The sequence below is a fragment of the Muscardinus avellanarius genome (genome assembly GCF_963383645.1).
Source record: "Muscardinus avellanarius genome assembly, chromosome: 13".
NCBI lineage: Eukaryota > Metazoa > Chordata > Mammalia > Rodentia > Gliridae > Muscardinus > Muscardinus avellanarius.
The window spans coordinates 41848057-41865609 of NC_137799.1; the positions used below are offsets into that span (position 1 = coordinate 41848057).

A 17553-nucleotide genomic window follows, 5' to 3' on the forward strand; every position below is an offset into this window, starting at 1 on the left:
CACTTTTCAGCTGCTGTCACCTACCTCACTCTTTAGAATAGTGCTCAGGAGATGGACTTCCTGTAGGCCACCTGAGGCCCATTTCATTTGGCAGAGAGGGATTCACTGAAGTCTCAGGAATTTAGGACTTGGTGGGTAAGACCTCAGACTGGGTGGTGGTAGAGGTGGACAGGTGGACCAGCCTGGTTCACCCCAACTTTATCTGAAGAGTTCATTATGTTTTCATATAGCAGCTGTGTAGCCTTGGGCCACAACATTTAATAAGAATTTACTGTGTGCCCGGCATTCTTCTGAGTTTTTAATTAGTCATTTAAGTTTTACATAATGAAAGAGGTAGAAAAAACCAAGAGAACGTATTCAGTTTACTCAAGGTAATAGAGTAAATGGTGAAGCCATAGTACAAAGCTGGGAATCTGGATGTCAGAACTTGGGCTTTCCTTCTATTTATTTATGTTTGCAGTGCTGGGAATTGAACCAGGGCCTTGCAAGTTCCCTATTTAGAAACCTCCAGTGGCTCCCTGTGTCTCTCAGGAGAAAGCAAAGTCCTTTCCCTGCACTTTCTCTCATCTCATCCCCTCACTGTGTGCTCTCCGCTGTCAGCCACTCAGGTCTTCTCGCCGGTCCTAAGATGCCCTGTGCCTTCTACTGCCCTGGGAGGTCTTTACATATGCTGCTACCTCTCTTGGACAGCTCCTCACTATCCTTCCTCCACACCCACCCTTTTACTAGGCAACTCCTGTTCCTCCTTCAGAATGTCACTCAAATGTCTCTTCCATGGGAGAAACCCCACCTGCTGTCAGAGACCATATCAGGTGCCCAGGTGGTATCTTCTCATGGCTCCCCATAGCTTTTCTAGTACAACATTTATCATGGTCTGTGATGGTTTATTTGTGGGATCATTCAATTAGTATTTGCCTTTAGCACTAGACTGTTGAGTTTTTGTCTTATTAACAGCAATATTTCAGGCATACTTTGCCTGGTATGTAGTAGGTCCTCAATAAGTATTTGACTAATGAATGGATGTTGAATGCACACATTAATAGTGAAATTCCTGTAGCTGCACTTGGCTATGAAAGCTGTCAGCACTGGACTTTAACTTCTGTCTTTTTTTTTTTTTTTTTTTTTTTTTTTTAAGGTCTGGGGATGGAACCCAGGGGCATTTGACCTCCAAGCTACAGCCCCTGCCCTATTTTTTATTCTTTATTTTGAAACCAGGTCTCACTGAGTTACAGAGGGCCTCATTAAGTAGCTGAGGCTGTCCACGAAACGCGATCCTTCGGTCTCAGCCTCCCGAATGCTGGGATTACAAGCGTGCACCCCACACCCAGCTAACTTCTGTCTTTTTAAGCCACTGCTGTTTTGGTTTTCTGTCTCTCACAGCCAAACTTAATTCTACATCATTCATAAGCAGGTAGGAAACAAGTCTATCCAAGTGGTAGGAGAGCCTGTAGATGGCCTCTTAGTTCTTCCCACCTGTGAATTTATAAGCAGCAGCTCCTGCCTGGTGTTCCCATTTCAGTGGTCTAGGAAACATTGGTTCCTGCTGCCCTGCCCTACTTTCCTCTCAAACATTGTATGTTTTCCCAGAGCATTTCTTACTCCTTCTAGCCCAAGAGCAGAAATTTGTGTCCATGTTGAAACTGCTCCTGCCTGGCCAGGCCTCTCCATGCTCCTTCCCTCACACCACTATCAAGAGTCTCCTGGAAGTTTTGGCCAGAAGAGGGACTACTCAACATACACCACAGGCTGGGGTCGCGGGTGGGATTTCTGATGCTGGTTGTCTGTCCCCATGGGCTCTTGCGTGAGTGTGTGTGCTGCGCCTACCTGGAGCTGTGTTTAGTGTCAGCCAGTCAGTGGATGTTGACCCAAATAGAGCAGGGTATAGAAGACATCCTGACACTGGGATATCCAGGGGTTTCCAGGTGACAGTCTGGGTGGCCAGGGCATAGGGGATACCCAGAAGATTTGAGGCAACGTCTCTTTTGAATGTTAAAGACCTAGTTTGATATTAAACAGTTCAGCTGTACTGTGTACACTGCCTGACTATTGGCTGTGCCTGTGTTGTTTCTTTGTGTGTGCGCACGCACTCAGTTGTCTCAGAAAGCCATGCAGGGTGTAGCGCCAGGAAGGACGGGGTGAGTCTCAGCACACCCAAGCAGTGGCAGAGGATATTGATCTCACAGAGGTCCTTGGCCCGAGTAATTGTCCAGGCTGGGTCAGACAGGAGCACTGAGCAGAGTCCTGATCAAAGGTTGCCTCTCAAGCAAGCAGAAGATAACAGACCTCTGGGAACTGTGGGGGTTTAGATGTACCAGAGGCATAAAGAAAACCTGGACATCAGATTTACAGCAAAGGAGAGTGCAAGATCTGCCCCCACCTCCCAAGAAACCCCAAAGACACTCACTGGTCCACTTCGCTGGGTTAGGCTGCATCTTTTATTTTTTCACAGCTAAGGCACTCCTCTGGGGTCAGCATCTGCCATCCTTGCTGATCTGGATGTCTTTTTTGGTTTGTCTAGGAGCATAGGAGACGAGGATGAGGCCTTCTCCATGGGAACTATAGTGTACCCTTCAAGGACCAGGCCCAGTCCATCCTGACACCCCTGGCACCCCTCCCCCTGGCGCAGTGTATGGATACAGGACAGACCCCAGGGTCTGTGAACATGTTACAACCTTTCCTTATTTGCTCCCCCAGGGAGATACCCAGCTTCCTGGGATTTCAACCACCACTGTATGCTGAGGCAGCAGATCTCCAGCCTGGACTTCTGTCCTTTCCTGTGCATGCAGTTGCTCATAACACATCTCCACTGGGATATATGAGAGGCTCAGCTGTCCACCACCATGTCTGACTAGAGCCTTGTGGTTTCCAAGGACTTTTTTTTTTTTTCATGTAGTTCTGGGGATGGAACCCAGGGGCACTTTACCTCCCGGAAGCTACACCCCCAGCCCTATTTTTTATTGTTTATTTTGAAATAATGTCTCACTGAGTTGCCAAGGGCCTCACTAAGTAGTACCTCAGGCTGCCCACAAACTGAGATCCTCCTGTCTCAGCCTCCCAAATGCTGGGATTACAGTGTATGCCACATGCCCAGCTCCCAGACCTATATTTTATTTGGAAACAGGGTCTTAGTTGCTGAGAGCCTTACTAAGTAGCTGAGGCTGGCATTGAACCTGCGTGGTCCTCCTGTCTCAGCCTCTCAAGTACTGGGATTACAAGTGTGCACCACCATGCCCAGCTGAAATTTTATTATTTATTTATTTATTTTTAGCTAATCTTTACCCTCACAGCTGAGCTTTCAGGAATTACCTTTTCTGAATAGTCTTCCCTTCCCTGTTCCCAGGGCACCCTGTGTGGCCATCTGAGCCTTGAGATTCTATGCTGCAATTGCCTGTCCATCAGCCTGCCCTTCCCCAGGAGTGGCAGTGCTGTCTAACCTGCTATGCTCTGTCCTATCCCCTGGGCCTTGCACACAGTAAGTGGTCAATAATAATTGCTGGCTAGAGGAACAAAAGAACAAATGAGGTCACTTAGCAGTCAAGGGCAGAACAAGGAAGGAAAGGAGCCCAGGGTTCTGCCCACCCTCCATCCCCCTCCACCTGGCTTTCTGCCTGGAACCATGTGCCTCCCTTGAATTACACTTGGGCTCATTCTGTCAGGGGCAAATGTTGAAGTGCGCCTTAGGCCAAGCATGTGTGAAGAAAGAAGCAGGTCGAGTCTTGCCCCTCTCGGATTGATATGCACCAGAGACGAGGTCCACCCAAGTGAACTGAGTGGGGGGAGGGGAGGGAGCTTACATCCGGGTCCGGCAAAGATGGCATTCACTGTTGTACGTGACTCCGTCGGTGCCACAGATGGGGCTAGATGTCTGGGAACAGACTGGAGGCTCTGTCATATGCTCACAGATAGGCTGGGAACGAGGAGAGAGGGAGGAGGCTCAGGTCCAGATGGAGTGGGAAGGGACCCAGGGGCTCTGCCTGGAGCCCAAGTGGCCCCAAAGGGACCCACTGTGGGCCCCGTGATCATGAATCCCCACCCAGGGCCTTGTGTTGTGTTCGCTTGTGTGTGTGCTTGTGGCCACGTGGTGCCTGTGGCCTGGGAGGCAGTGCAGCACAACAGTGAAAGGCCGGGCTCTGGAGAAAGCCTGGGTAGGTTATTTCCATTCTCCAAGCCTCTGTTTCCTCATCTCTAAATGTGAATAATGGTATTCCTCTCACAAAGGATTAATTGAAATAATGTATGTTAGGAATTTGACTCTTAAGATGAGCACAGTGGCTCACCTATAATCTCAGCACTTGGGAGGCTGAGGCAGGAGAACTGCAGGTTTGAGGCCAGCCTCAGCTATTTAGTGAGGCCCTTTGCAATTCAGTGAGATCTTCTTTCAAAATAATGAATAAAAAATAGGTCTGGGAGTATAGCACCAAGATAGAATGCCACTGGGTCCCATCCCCAGTTCCGCCAAAAAAAAGAAAAAAATATATATATATATGGCGAGCGCGCGCGCGCGCGCGTGTGTGTGTGTTGAGCCAAGAGTGATGGCACACTTGTAGTCCCAGTATAGTTAGGATGAGATAGGAAGATCTCAGGTTCAAGGCCAGCCTCAGGAACTTAGTGAGTGAGACCCAGTTTTACAATAAAAAATAAAATGTATCACAAAAAGAAAAGAGTAAGCCAGGCATTTTGGTGCACGCTTGTAATCTCAGTACTTGGAAGACTGAGACAGGAGGATCTGGGTTTGCAGACATCCTCAGCTACTTAGTGAGACCCTGTTTTAAAATAAAGAATAAAAAATCTGGCTAGGGGTGTAACTTGGAGGTAGAATTCTCCTGGCTTCAATCCCAACACCACACACACACACAAAAAAAAAAAAAAAAAAAAAGAAGAAGAAGAAGGAGAAGAGGAGAAAAGAACGAGAGTGGAGATAATACTGGTTTGGCAGCAAAAGAGGACTGCAAGTAGTTGCCTTACCATTCTTGAGAAAATGAGTTTTCCTGCTGACACGGACACTTCTGAAAGACAATAAGTAAGTAAGTAAAAAACAAGAATTAGGTCATGTTGGCTCTAGGTCCTAGATCCTAGGACCTGAGGACTGGTTCTTTTCCTCTGGGGTGTCTGAGTCAGCTACTACCCAACCTAAAATTCCTCAAGAAAAGATAGTGAGTCACCAGATGATGGTGCTGCCAAAAAACTGGTCAGATTTTATGCTACATGAATAGAAACAGAAAGTCTAGAATTAGGGAGGTGACTGTCCAGCCTATTCCTCACTAATCAATTCCAACTGGACGTGTGTTAATAACATCAATAATTCACCAGGCGTGGTGGCGCACGCTTGTAATCCCCGCGCTTGGGAGGCTGAGACAGGAGGATCGCACGGGTTCGAAGCCAGCCTCAGCTACTTAGTGAGGCTCTCAGCAACTTAGTGAGACCCTGATTCCAAATTAAAAAAAAAAAAAAAGGTCTGGGAGTATAGCCCGGAGGTAGAAAGCCTCTGGGTTCCACCACCAGTACCACACACACACACAAAAATAACACCAATAATTCAAGTTTGTTACTATGTGCCAGACATTGAGAAGATGTGATTTTACCTACCCTCCATGCCTTTCAGGGTCCTCTGACACCTGTGGTGCACTGTGTCACAGTCAATCTCCCACATCCCTCATGGGTGTTACTCCTTTGCACACCCCTGAGTACAAAGCATGCAGCCAGCTATCGTGGCACTCGCTTGTAATCCCAGTACTTGGGAGGCTGAGACAGGAGGATCGAAAATTGGAGGTCTGCCTTAGCAACTTAACGAGACCCTGTTTCCAAATAAAAGAATAAAATAGGGCCAGGGGTGTACCTCAGAGGTAGAAGGCCCCTAGGTTTAGTCCCTAGCACCACACAAAAAAATAAGTAGGACTGGAGGTGTAGCTCAGTGGCAGAATGCCCCTGAATTTAATACCCCATACACCATTGTTTCCTGGGCCACTATGAAAGAGGCTCAGAGAGGTCCAGTTTTTGAAGGGAGAGCCAGAATTTACACGTGGGCTTGTCCAGAGCCTGGCCCCTATCTACACAGCTGGGCCCCTTAGGTCTGTAGGACATGCTAATAGGACGTGAAAACTGGTGATGTCACAGGAAGTCTGATGAGGGGTTGGGGGACCCAGAGGCATATTTAAGGGCACAGTTGGGAGGACAGGCGGCTGTGTAAATTGGAGAAGGGCAGGATGCTCCCCAGAGTCCCTGAAGGGCTGCTCCGGGGGCTGAGGGAGAGACGGGCCCTCAGCCTCACAGAGCATGGCCCATCGTGCGAGGACGCTGCAGGGAGGCAGGTTTGGGTTCCATGAAGCAGAATTTTCTCTCAGTGGGAGCTACACCACAAGAAGGAGGTGGTCCCCGAATGTGGAGTTCCTCCTCACAGGAAGGGCGCAAGACAATGTGGCTTTACTTCTTCCTGAGATCTCCAAAGCAGAGAGGGAGAAGGGAACTGAGGCTAAGTGTGGTGCCTTGCTTGACCTTGGGAAGTGGCTGGGAGAGGCTTCTGGGAGCCCCAAGAATGAGTGTTGCGACCACAGACCCCAAGGAGCCTCACCTACCATGTCGCAACCCCGAGGACATGTCCCAATCGTAAGCGCATCTGCATTATGACCAAAATAACAGAATCTGACATGTCCTTAAAGGCCCCATCAGGACCTGGGAGATGAGCAAAACACCCTGATCGTCTGGTGACACTGAGCGATGTCATCCCACTCACCTACCCTCTTCCACCCCGAAGTGTGTCTCTGCTCTGGAGAACTGCAGTCCTCCTGTCTCAGCCTCCCAAATGCTGAGATTACAAGCGCGCGCCACCACGCCTGGCGGAGCAATTCTTTAGTTCTGCTAAAAACTCTTCAGTGCTGCCCATTTCACTCAGGAAATCCAGGTTCTCACGTGGCCCAGGAGGCCTCGCCCAGCGCAGTTCCCAGCACCTCTCTCATCTTTCCTGTGGCTGTGTGTTGTGTCCTGTGCTCTCCTCTGGCCGCACAGGCCTCCTTGTAACACCTGGAATGCCCCTGGCACGCTGCCACCTCGGGGCCCTTGCATGGCTATTAGCTCTGCCTGGAACCCTGTCTGCCAAATATCTCATGGCTCCCTCCCGCATCTTCTTCAAGCCCTGCCCAGACAGACATCAGCCTCTTGGAGACAGCTCCCCTGATTTACAACTACAAACCCTCCAGTCCCTATCATCTAGCCAATACTCTTCTGTAGCCTTTATAACATTCTAACAATGCTTTTCCTGTTTTGGGCACTGATGTGTTAAGGGACCAAAACAATGCCACAGTGCCTGACTCAGTAGCTCTGAGACCGCTGAAGTGCCGGCCTCGAGGAAGCCCCACCTTGGGGCTTGTGTCTAACCCCATGCAAGTGTTCTCAAGGGAGGGCGCCCATGACTGCCCTCAAACCCAAACACAGCCTGTCAGAGCGGGGCAGCAGCTCAGAGAACCCAGGCCGGGTGTCTCCTGGCACCAATCACCCTCAGTAAGCATCCTCCTCACTTGTCTCTTCTGAGAACTGAGACCCCCCCACTCTCTCATACTAGGGACTAAACTAGGGCATTCTATCTCTGAGCTACCCCCTAGCCTCCCCCACCCCTTTTATCTTATTTTGAAACAGGGTCTCTCTAAGTTGCTGATGCTGGCCTTGAACCTGTGATCTTCCTGTCTCCCAAGTGCCTGGCTCCACCTCTGTTTTTGCCTCCTCTACCTCCAGCCCAGCAATTGCTCAGTGCTGCCTTGGATCATGTCCACTTTACAGCTGGAAAACTGAGGCCCCAGAGGGAAGGGCACTTTGGCAATTCTGGGCAAGACTCAGAATTTGAACCCATTTCTTTTCTCCCAGTCCGAACTTTGCCCACCACAGTGGAGGGGAACACAGGCAGAAGGAAGGCGGATGCAGAAAGCCGAGGCTTCACAGGCTGCTCCAGGCTTCCTTTGCCCGCCCCCCCAGGCTCACTCACAATGCCAATCCACACAGAGTCCAGGTTCTGCCCACTCACCCCTGTCCACAGCAAGGAGGGCAGCCAAGGCCAGGGCAACTGCCCACAGGCGGACAGCCATGCCGATCCTGAGCTGGGTGGCCTGAGCAAGCTGGCCTCGGTGAGGATGTGGGTCTGTTTATAGCGCCAGTCCCCACCCGTCTTATCTGGGGCCAGCTGGCATCACCCCAAACTAATCTCTGCATCCTGGCAACCAGGAAGGGCTTGCGTAGGGCAGAGATTCTGAGTTCATGGTGACGCAGGGCTGTGGCTGCGGAGCTGACAGATCTGGGGAGTGAATAAAGCTTTGGACAGCTTGCAAAGATGACTCCAGCCTGTGGGTTGGAGCAAGGAGAGGGAGCTTGTAATAGAAAAACAGAGAGACCACAACAGAGAGAACGGGGAAGAGGAGTCAGGTGTGGTGGGACACACCTGTGATCTCAGCACTCAGAGATAAGAGAGGAGGATCGCAGATTCAAAGCCAGCCTCAGCAATTCAGTGAGGCCCTCCGCCACTGAGTGAGAACCTGTTTCCAAATAAGAAATAAAAAGGACCAAGTGTGGTGATGCACACTTTTAATCCCAATACTTGGGAGGGTAAGACAGGAGGATCACATGTTTACAACCAGCCTCAGCAACAGAGTGAGGCTCTCCGCAAATTAGTGAGATCCATGTTTCAAAATAAATACTCAAAGGTAGAATGCCCCTGGATTAAACCTCCAGTAATGCGCACACACACACACACACACACACACACACACACACACACACACACACGGCAGGGAAAGGGGCTGAGTCTGAGTCCTGGATGTCTTTGCTACTGCCTCCCCAGCCAACTCTGTGACCTCAGGAAGCCACTTTCCAGCTGGCCCCACTTTCCTTAACTGGACCTCACTGTACCCGGTCACAAAATGGAGTTGATAATTCTAGTTCTGCCTCCCTCTCAGGGCTGCTATGAGGATGGGGGTGGTGGAGCTGATGGAAAATATTTTGTGCAGTATGGAATGAGGTAAATGTAAGTGTAAATGGTTCTTTTCTATTTTTTTATTTTAACTTATTTGCTTATTTATTTTTGTACCATGAAGTGGGCACAACTAACAGACAAAAGAAAGTAAAAAATAAAACTATTTTTAATGGCATGCTTTACATGCTCCATGACCTGTGCCCACCCACTCCTGCCCCCAGAATAAAACTTATGAAAGGAAACATGCCCTCATACTTTGTGGGTATTATATGCTCTTTTTTATTTCTTTTTCTTTTTCTTTTTTTTTTGTACTTCCTTTTTTTTTTTTTTTTTTTTGGTGGTACTGGGGGGTTCCTGGAAGCCCTTCTACCTCCGGGCTACACTCCCAGACCTATTTTTTATTTTTGGAAACAGGGTCTCTTAAGCCAGACCTATTTTTTATTTTTGGAAACAGGGTCTCTTAAGCCAGTGCGACTGGCTTCGAACCTGCGCAGTCCTCCTGTCTCTGCCTCCCAAGCGCGGGGATTACAAGCGTGCGCCACCACGCCCGGCCTACTTCCTTATTCTTGAAACTGGGTCTTGCTAAGTTGCTGTGAGTCTCTCTAAGTTACTGAGGCTGGCTTTGAACCTGCAATCCTCCTTTCTTAGCCTCCCAAGTACTGGGATTACAGGTGTGCACCACCATGCCCAGTGCTCATTTATATTTTAATAGGTTAAATACAGACAAGATTCTTTTCAAGAAAAAAAAAAGTATCCCAAATTACTCACCCATACCTATGTATGAATTAGTAATTTTATTATCTGCCTTAAATAATTTATTTATAAAAGAATAACAAAATTATATTTACATATGATTTTCACTGATTCATTTAGATCAAAGGTTTTATTTATTTGTGGCACTGTGGATTGAACCCAGGGGCATTCTACCTCCAACCTACACCCCTAGCCCTATCTTATTTCTATTTGGAAACAGGGTCTCACTAGGTTGATGAGAGTCTCACTACTTGCTGAGACTGTCCTCAAACCTGCGATCCACCTGTCTCAGCCTCCCAAGTACTGGGATTACGAGCATAAGCCACCATACCCAGCCCTGGAAAAATTTTAAAAATATATAGATGTTGAGCTTTACTCTGAAGTATTTAAATCAAAATGCCAGTGTTGGGTTGGGGACATACCTTAGTGGTAAAATGTTTGTGTAGGATGAGTGTTTTTTGTTTGTTTGTTGTTCAGATTTTTAGTACTGGGATAGAATCCAGGGCCTCATGCCTGTGAGGCAAGCGCTCTACTACAGGGCTATATCTCCAGCTCAAAATCAGTGTGCTTTTATTTCCAAAATATATTTGTTTATTTCTAAAGATTTCAAGAGTACAGAGAAGTTGTAATACTGACACAAAAGTCAGTGGGAGAATTCTTGCTCAAGAATGGCCCCTTCAGGGGCACCAGGCAGCCAGTCGCCTCTATAACCCATAGAAGCCTCAGCTCTTCATCCCAACCAGCACGAGGTGACCAAGTCTTTGACTCAGCTTCAGAATCCTCCTGCCCTCTGAGGAACCTGCACAGGTCCATCGATGTCTCCAGAGCAGATGGCAGCTACCTTCCATTGCTGACCCAGGCAGAGCAAATATTTAATGACTTCCTGTCTTTATCATCTTATAAAGAAAGAATGTCAAGGTTATCTAAGTTCATCTCCCGTCTTCCGCTAAGGCCTTCCTACCGCAGCCACAAGGAAGTCGTTCATCCTCCAGTAATGGGGAGCTCACTACTTACCAGGTTCATTGTCGGATGGCTTTGATTAGTTTTCTTTTTTTTTCTGGTATTGGGGATGGAACCCAGGGTCATTCTCACACCCTGCCCAAGGTCTCTTTCCCCAGAAAACAGTCCTGGATTTACTCCTAGTAACAAATTTGCTAATCCCATCAAAGTATTGAGCCTCCTATCTCAGCCTCCCAAATACTGGGATTACAAGCGTGTGCTACCATGCTCGGCTCTGAACTTTATATCCAACTGCTATTGAGTAGCGCCAGTATGGAGTCATTACAGCCAAATAAACCTCATTCATTAATTCACAGTTTGCTCATTCGACAAGAATTCAGTGAGCAATTCAGTGCTAAGTTCCACGTGGCGGGGTGGGGGGCTCCTGCTCCCAGGAGCTGTGGCTAAGCGGGGTGACGGGTACTCAGCGAGCAGCAGCGCCGCATCGTCACCTCTGGAAGAAATCCCAGGAAAAGACACACTCAGCATTGTGGGAGGAAGAATCCATGACTAGCTTATTCATCTGGGAAGTCAGAGAAAGCCAAGGGGCGACTGAGCTCAAAGGCCAGTGGACAAGGTGAGACAGGCTGAAAACCTCTCAGGACACTGTGGCAGGCAGAGGAAACTGAATGTGCTTCCCCAGGCAGGAAGGAGCTTATCACTTCCCAAGAGCAGGGAAGCGGTGGGGTTAAGGTGAGGTCAGCGAGCCAGGAAGGTGAGGGGCTGAGCCTGGGATGGTCAGCAGGCAGCTCAGCTTGCTTTCGGCTCCCCTACCTCACACCCAACAATTTCCAGCAGTGACATCCCTTCAGCCTTGTTTGCCTTCCACTGAGAGCATAGGTCTGCACAATTTATTCTCTCAACTGGCAATTCCAGGTCTCCCTTCTCTAACTACCACCCCTCCCAGCCCATAAGAACCAGTTCAAACACCCTCTTTTCCGGAACCTTCCCTAGCTGCCCTTTGCTAGCCCAGGCACAGCCAACATCACCCACCCCAGATGCTCGGCTCCCGCTGCCCGTCCGCTCCTCCTTCAGTTTCCCCTGTGCTCTGGCAGCTTTTGCTTGTCCACCTTGCTGGCTGTGAGCTCTTTGGGACTAAGTGCTTCATTTGTCTCCATCTGGTACACAGTAGGTGTTCAATAAATGTTGAATGACAGACTTAAGAGGAGGCCAAGGAGCAAGGCGTGATGGAGCGTACCTGCAGTCCTAGTACTGGGGAGGCTATGACAGAAGGATTGAAGCTCCGAGGCCAGCCTCAGGAACTTAGCAAGACTCTCGGTGACTTCATGAGATCCTGTCTCAGAGTAAAAAATAAAAAGGACTCAAGTCAGGCTCAGTGGCACACACCTGTAATCCCAGTACTTGGGAGGCTGATTCAGAGGATCACAGGCTTGAGGACATTCATTAACCTTGTGAGATTCTGTTTCAAAATAATGATAGGACTGGGGATGTAGCTTGGAGGTAGAATACCCGTAGGCTCAATCCCCAATACCACAAAACAAACAAACAAAAACTTCAAGAGCTGGGCATAGTCGGCTCACTATTTTAATGTCAGTAATTGGAAGGCTGAGGCAGGAGGATCACAAGTTTGAGGCTAGCATCTGGTAACTTAGCAAGAATCTTTTAAAATAAAAAATAAAAAGGGCCGAGCATGTAGCTCAGTGGTAGGCCTCCCCTGGGTTCAATGCCCAGTATCCCCCTGTCCCCCTACACAGGTGGCGGTGGCAGAGAACAGTGGTCTCAAAAACAGAAAGAATTCCAGGTCTGAGGAAAGGCTCTGGAGGGAAAGCAATTGCTGTCCCCACTGGTCTCCTCGTGCTCCTGATGCCACAAGAGCCTCCAACACAGGCAGACCCAGGGGTGGCCCAGGCCCGAGGGCCTGGTGTGTTTCTGGCTCAGGGTCAAGGCTGCTTCCCTCCAGCCCAAGCCAACTCGGTCTACACTCTCATCACCTGAGCTTCTCTGCATCGCAGGGAAGTACGGGGGAGAGTTCTGGACTAGGAGTGCGGAAGTCTGGGTCTTACATTTAACAAATACATATATGTGGGTGTATACACATATATGTGCATACACACACACACACACACACACACACACACATATACAGGGGATTGAATAATCCAGGAACTACAACCCTAGCCCCTTTGTAATTTTTTTCTTTTTATAACTTTGGAATAGGTTCTTGCTAAGTCTCTGGGGCTAACCTTGAACCTGGGATCCTCTTGTCTCCGTCTTCCAAATCCTGAGAATACAGGTGTGCACCACTGTGCCCAGATAACATATATTTATTATCTATCATGTTGTACACACTGTTTTGGTCACCAGGGATTCAGCTATAAATAAGACAGAGGTCGTCTCTGTATCCAGGAGCACACCTTCTAGTGGGGTGACAGACAGCAAAGAACTACAAGGCATGTTATGTAGAAATCAATCAGGGAGAGTGGCAAAGGGAGGAGGCTGCTCTCTTGGATGGTAACACGTAGGCAGAGAAGGAATGAGGTCTGCAGAGACCTGGAGGGCGAGCCCGCCAAGCAGGGCAACTGCAGGTGCACAGGCCCCGAGGTGGGAGCAGGCATGGAGAGCTCGAGACGTAGATACCAAGGCCAGTGTGAAAGAAACAGGGAAGTGAGCATCAGGTGATGACAGGCAGTTCATTTTTGGATCCCAGGCCAGCCACCAACTCCTTGGGTGAAGTTGGGTGCATCCCTGCTCCTCTTTGGGGCTGCATGCATTCTCCCATCTGAGAAATGGGCTTGCCAATGCATACCTCCAGCAGCCAAATGCCCAGGTCAGCTGTGAGCTGCGCAGCCAGCCACTGCTGACACCTGGGAAGAGGCTGGATGGGGAATCATGAGGCAGAGCCGAGACCAAGTCCTGCTTGGGTGCTGGGGTCAACAAAGTGGTATCACCCCACTTTGCCCAACAGCCCTCATGCCATCTGCGCAGACTGGACTGGGACCAGCTCCTGTGGGGAAACACTCCTTGATAACGGTAAGCAGGGACCATCAGGTCCAAGTCACAAATGCTACAGATGGGTGGAGTGCGTGAGGATCGCATTTGGTTTTGGGCTGAGCACAAGCTGGCCTTGGGCCTGCCAGATGGCATGGTCAACACAGCCAGCTGGTCTCTGGAGCAGTTTCCCCAGACCATGTCCTGCTCCGCCCTTCCTCTGGCTTGTGCCTCACCTGCCCATCTGCCAGCTGTGAGCTTCCTGGGTGTGGACGTGCACTCCAGGGAGCCTGGTGTGAACTCTGCCAGCTCCACAGCTTCTCATGTCCTGGGCTCCTCAGCCATGCACATGTCCCAGGTCTGCAGTCCACGCCACCCAGTCTGCCTTATCCAGGCCACCTATGCCAGGAAGGGGAGGTTCCTCTACTTCTTTGGGCTCTGACTCCACGGGGAACTTGAGGATGAGAGTGGCTGAAGTCACCCTTCCATGATGCATTTACCCTGTCACATAACAGACACTGGGCAGCTACTGTGGGATAGCAGTCACTTTGTTGGCTCCGGGGACTGCACAGCTGAGTGAGGCTTGGAGCCCTGTGCTTAAAGAGTTTGCATTTCACAAGTGGTGGGAAGGTGGAATTGACATTTGAGCAGGGTTCTATTTATAAAACGCCGAGGGAGGGCATGACAGCACAACATTGTAATCCTAGTACTGGGGAGGCTGAGACAGGAGGATCACAGGTTCCAGGCCAGCCTCAGCTACTTAGTGAGGCCTTCGCAACTGAGTGAAACCTTGTGTCAAAATAAAGAATAAAAAATAGGGCTGGGAGTATAACTCAGAGGTTGATGCCCCGGGGTTCAACTCCCAGTACCACAAAAACAACACCAAAAACAAATCAATACCACCAACAACAAACAAAAAAGTAAAAAACAAAAATAAAATAAAATGTGATTAGGTGGCATGACTTCCACCTAATCCCAGTATTTAGGAGGCTGAGACAGGAGCATCGCAGGTTCAAGACCAGCCTCAGCAACTTAGCAAGACCCTCAAAAGCATAGCAAGATCCTGTTTCAAAATAAAAAATAAAGTGAGGTATGTTTGCACATGTCTGTAATCCCAGTACTTGGGAGGCTGAGATGGGAGGATTACAGGTTTGAGACCAGCCGCAGCAATGTAGTGAGACTCTCAGTAACCTAGTGAGACCCTTAAAGTGTAAAAAGAGCTTGGATGTAACTTTGAGGTAGAATGCCCCTGGATCAAATTCCCAGTACCTAAATAAATAAATAGGTCTGGGGTATAGTTCAGAAGTAGAATGCCCCTGAGTTCAATCCCCAATACTACACATAAAAAGTCTACTTTAAATAAGTTAAAATAAAAGAATGATGAAGTAAAAATAAAATATCCTTTTTTTTTTTTTTGGTGGTACTGGGGTTCCTGGAAGCCCTTGTACCTCCGGGCTACACTCCCAGACCTATTTTTACATTTTTATTTGGAAACAGGGTCTCCTAAGCCAGCGCACGGGGCTGGCTTCGAACCTGCGCGATCCTCCTATTTCTGCCTCCCAAGCGCGGGGATTACAAGCGTGCGCCACCACGCCCGGCTAAAATATCCTTTTTTAAATATCTCCATTAAGGTTGATGAGTGGTGGAGTTTCTTACTTCTGGTTGTCATGGCAGCACTGACTCAGTCACTCCCCACAGGCTCCTCAGACTGGCCTTTGGATTTTCCCAGGAGAAATTATTTAGGTCCCTGCCTCACAGCCCTATACTTTGCTGTCATTCCTTCCATATTAAATAGGCAATCTAGAGGAGGAAGAAAATGGAGATTATTGGATGCAGCATATCTCAGTAGCTGTAACAAACAAAAATCAACTACCAAGAAGGCAGCTCCTTGACAAGAAAAACAAAACAATGAAGATATTTACGAACAAAAACACAGAATACTGACCTACAAGAAATGCAAGAAGGAGAATTCCAAATCCTAATCTTCAGTATGATGAAAGGCCTCACAGTAAGAGTACAGGAAATAAAAGAGGATATTGAGATGTTAAGGAAGAATCAGAAAGAAGCCTGGAATGAAATGAAAGATTCAATAAATGAAATGAAGACAATAGAAAGAAATTCTGGAAGATTAGATGAAATGGAAAAAGAATATCACTATTAGAAGACAGTTCATTCAAAACTGAAAGCACATTCAACAGTATACAGAAGATATTGCAACAATAGAACCTAAACATCCAACAACTATGGGACAATATGAAGCCTCCTAACTTATGGATAAAAGACATTGGATAAAGGTTAGAGGCACAGACCAAGTGTATCCATAATCTCTTCAGAGAAATAATTTCAGATAATTTTCCAAATATGGAAAGAGTCTTGGATGTCTATGTATAAGAGACATACAAAACACCATTAAGACAAGATCAAAGAAGGACCTCCCCATACAATGTAATAATCAAAATGACCAATATAGAAGATAAGGAAAGAATCTTAAAAGCAGTAAGAACAAAAGAATGGGAGACATTCAGAGACAAAACAATTAAAATCACTCCAGGAGCGACTTCCGGGAAGATGGCGACCGAGAAAAGCGGGGCTTAAGAGTCCCGCTAACAACCAATCTCCATTACCACAAAAAGAGCGCCTTTCATAGCCAGAAAACATCATCACCAGAAAAACAAAAAAACCACCAGGCTCCAGAGAGAAAGCAGACTGAGAACAGAGCTCAGGGCCACAGAGGAGACACACGCGCCCGAGGACGCGGCAGCAGCGCCATACTGCCGGCGGCAGCTGCGAACTCAGCGGACGGCTACAGCAAGCCGAGGTGAGCCGCTGCAGAACAGCCAGGCGGGATCTTTCGGCGCAGACAGCATTTAAAGCTCCCAGTGGCTGAGCTCAGCACACGCTGCAGGGATTCAGAGTGGAAATCAAAACCAGAGAAGAAAAAATACGCCAGCCTCATGGCCGAGGGCGTGGCAGAGGCGCCATATTGCCACCGGCGGCGGCAGCAGCAGTGAATTCACCGAGTCCAGTACAGCTACATCTACGTACTCAAGAACAGTGAGTCAAATTGCGGGCCACAGAGGAGAAATCCCAGTATTGTGCCTCCTGGGACTTGACCCAGTGAGGGAGTGGTGGTGGCAGAGATATCACACCATAGGAGAGCGTGCAACCTGGCACCCCCTTTAGTTTAAAGCAGCCTCTATCGATTCCCTGGGTCGGAGACTCTGTGATACAACCCAGTAAAGGAGTAGTAGGGTCTGAGATAATACAGACTCGAGATCCAGAGCACCTTAAGTGAAGCCATAGTGACCCAAGGGAAGAACCCAGAGAAGGCACAAACCTCCGAAATCATGGGAAAGAGGAATAACACTGGAGTAATGAATGTGCACAACCCCACAACATCAGAACCTGATAAAACAGAAAATCAGAGATTTCTAGAAGATCAAATCAGGAAAATAACTGTAGAAATAATAGAGGTGCTTCGAAAAGAACTCAGAGAGAGCCAAAAAGAGATAAAGGATGCAATTAATGAAGTAAAGTCCTCAATTCAAAGCACAAACAACCGATTAGACCACATGGAGAACAGAATCTCGCTCTTAGAAGATGAGCAATCCAAAAATGAATGCATAGTTTCTAATCTAGAAAAAGATATCCGACAGCAGGAATCTGACATTGAAGAAATATGGGCCCATTTTAAGAGAGCTAACCTAAGAATAATTGGAATAGAGGAGGGAAAAGAAAGTGATACCAAAGGGATCAACAATCTCTTCAAGGAAGTAATAGCAGAAAATTTTCCAAACATAGAGCAAGAGGTTGATACACAGATCCAGGAAACTTATAGAACTCCCTTTAGACAGGATCGGAGAAGAGGATCCCCACGCCATATAATTGTCAAAATGACC

The 17553-nt window shown here is 48.2% G+C and overlaps 1 protein-coding gene across 1 annotated transcript; it reads right to left on the reverse strand.

Annotated features, from left to right (window-relative positions):
• Window positions 1–2468: 2468 nt before the first annotated feature.
• On the reverse strand, window positions 2469–8072 carry SPINK4 (serine peptidase inhibitor Kazal type 4; the record flags this gene model as incomplete). Its single annotated transcript, XM_080708584.1, has 4 exons — window positions 2469–2514; window positions 3795–3907; window positions 4966–5006; window positions 8012–8072. The coding sequence occupies 4 exons, from the start codon at window positions 8070–8072 to the stop codon at window positions 2469–2471; spliced, it is 261 nt and encodes an 86-aa protein (XP_080564710.1).
• Between the last annotated feature and the right edge of the window lie 9481 nt (window positions 8073–17553).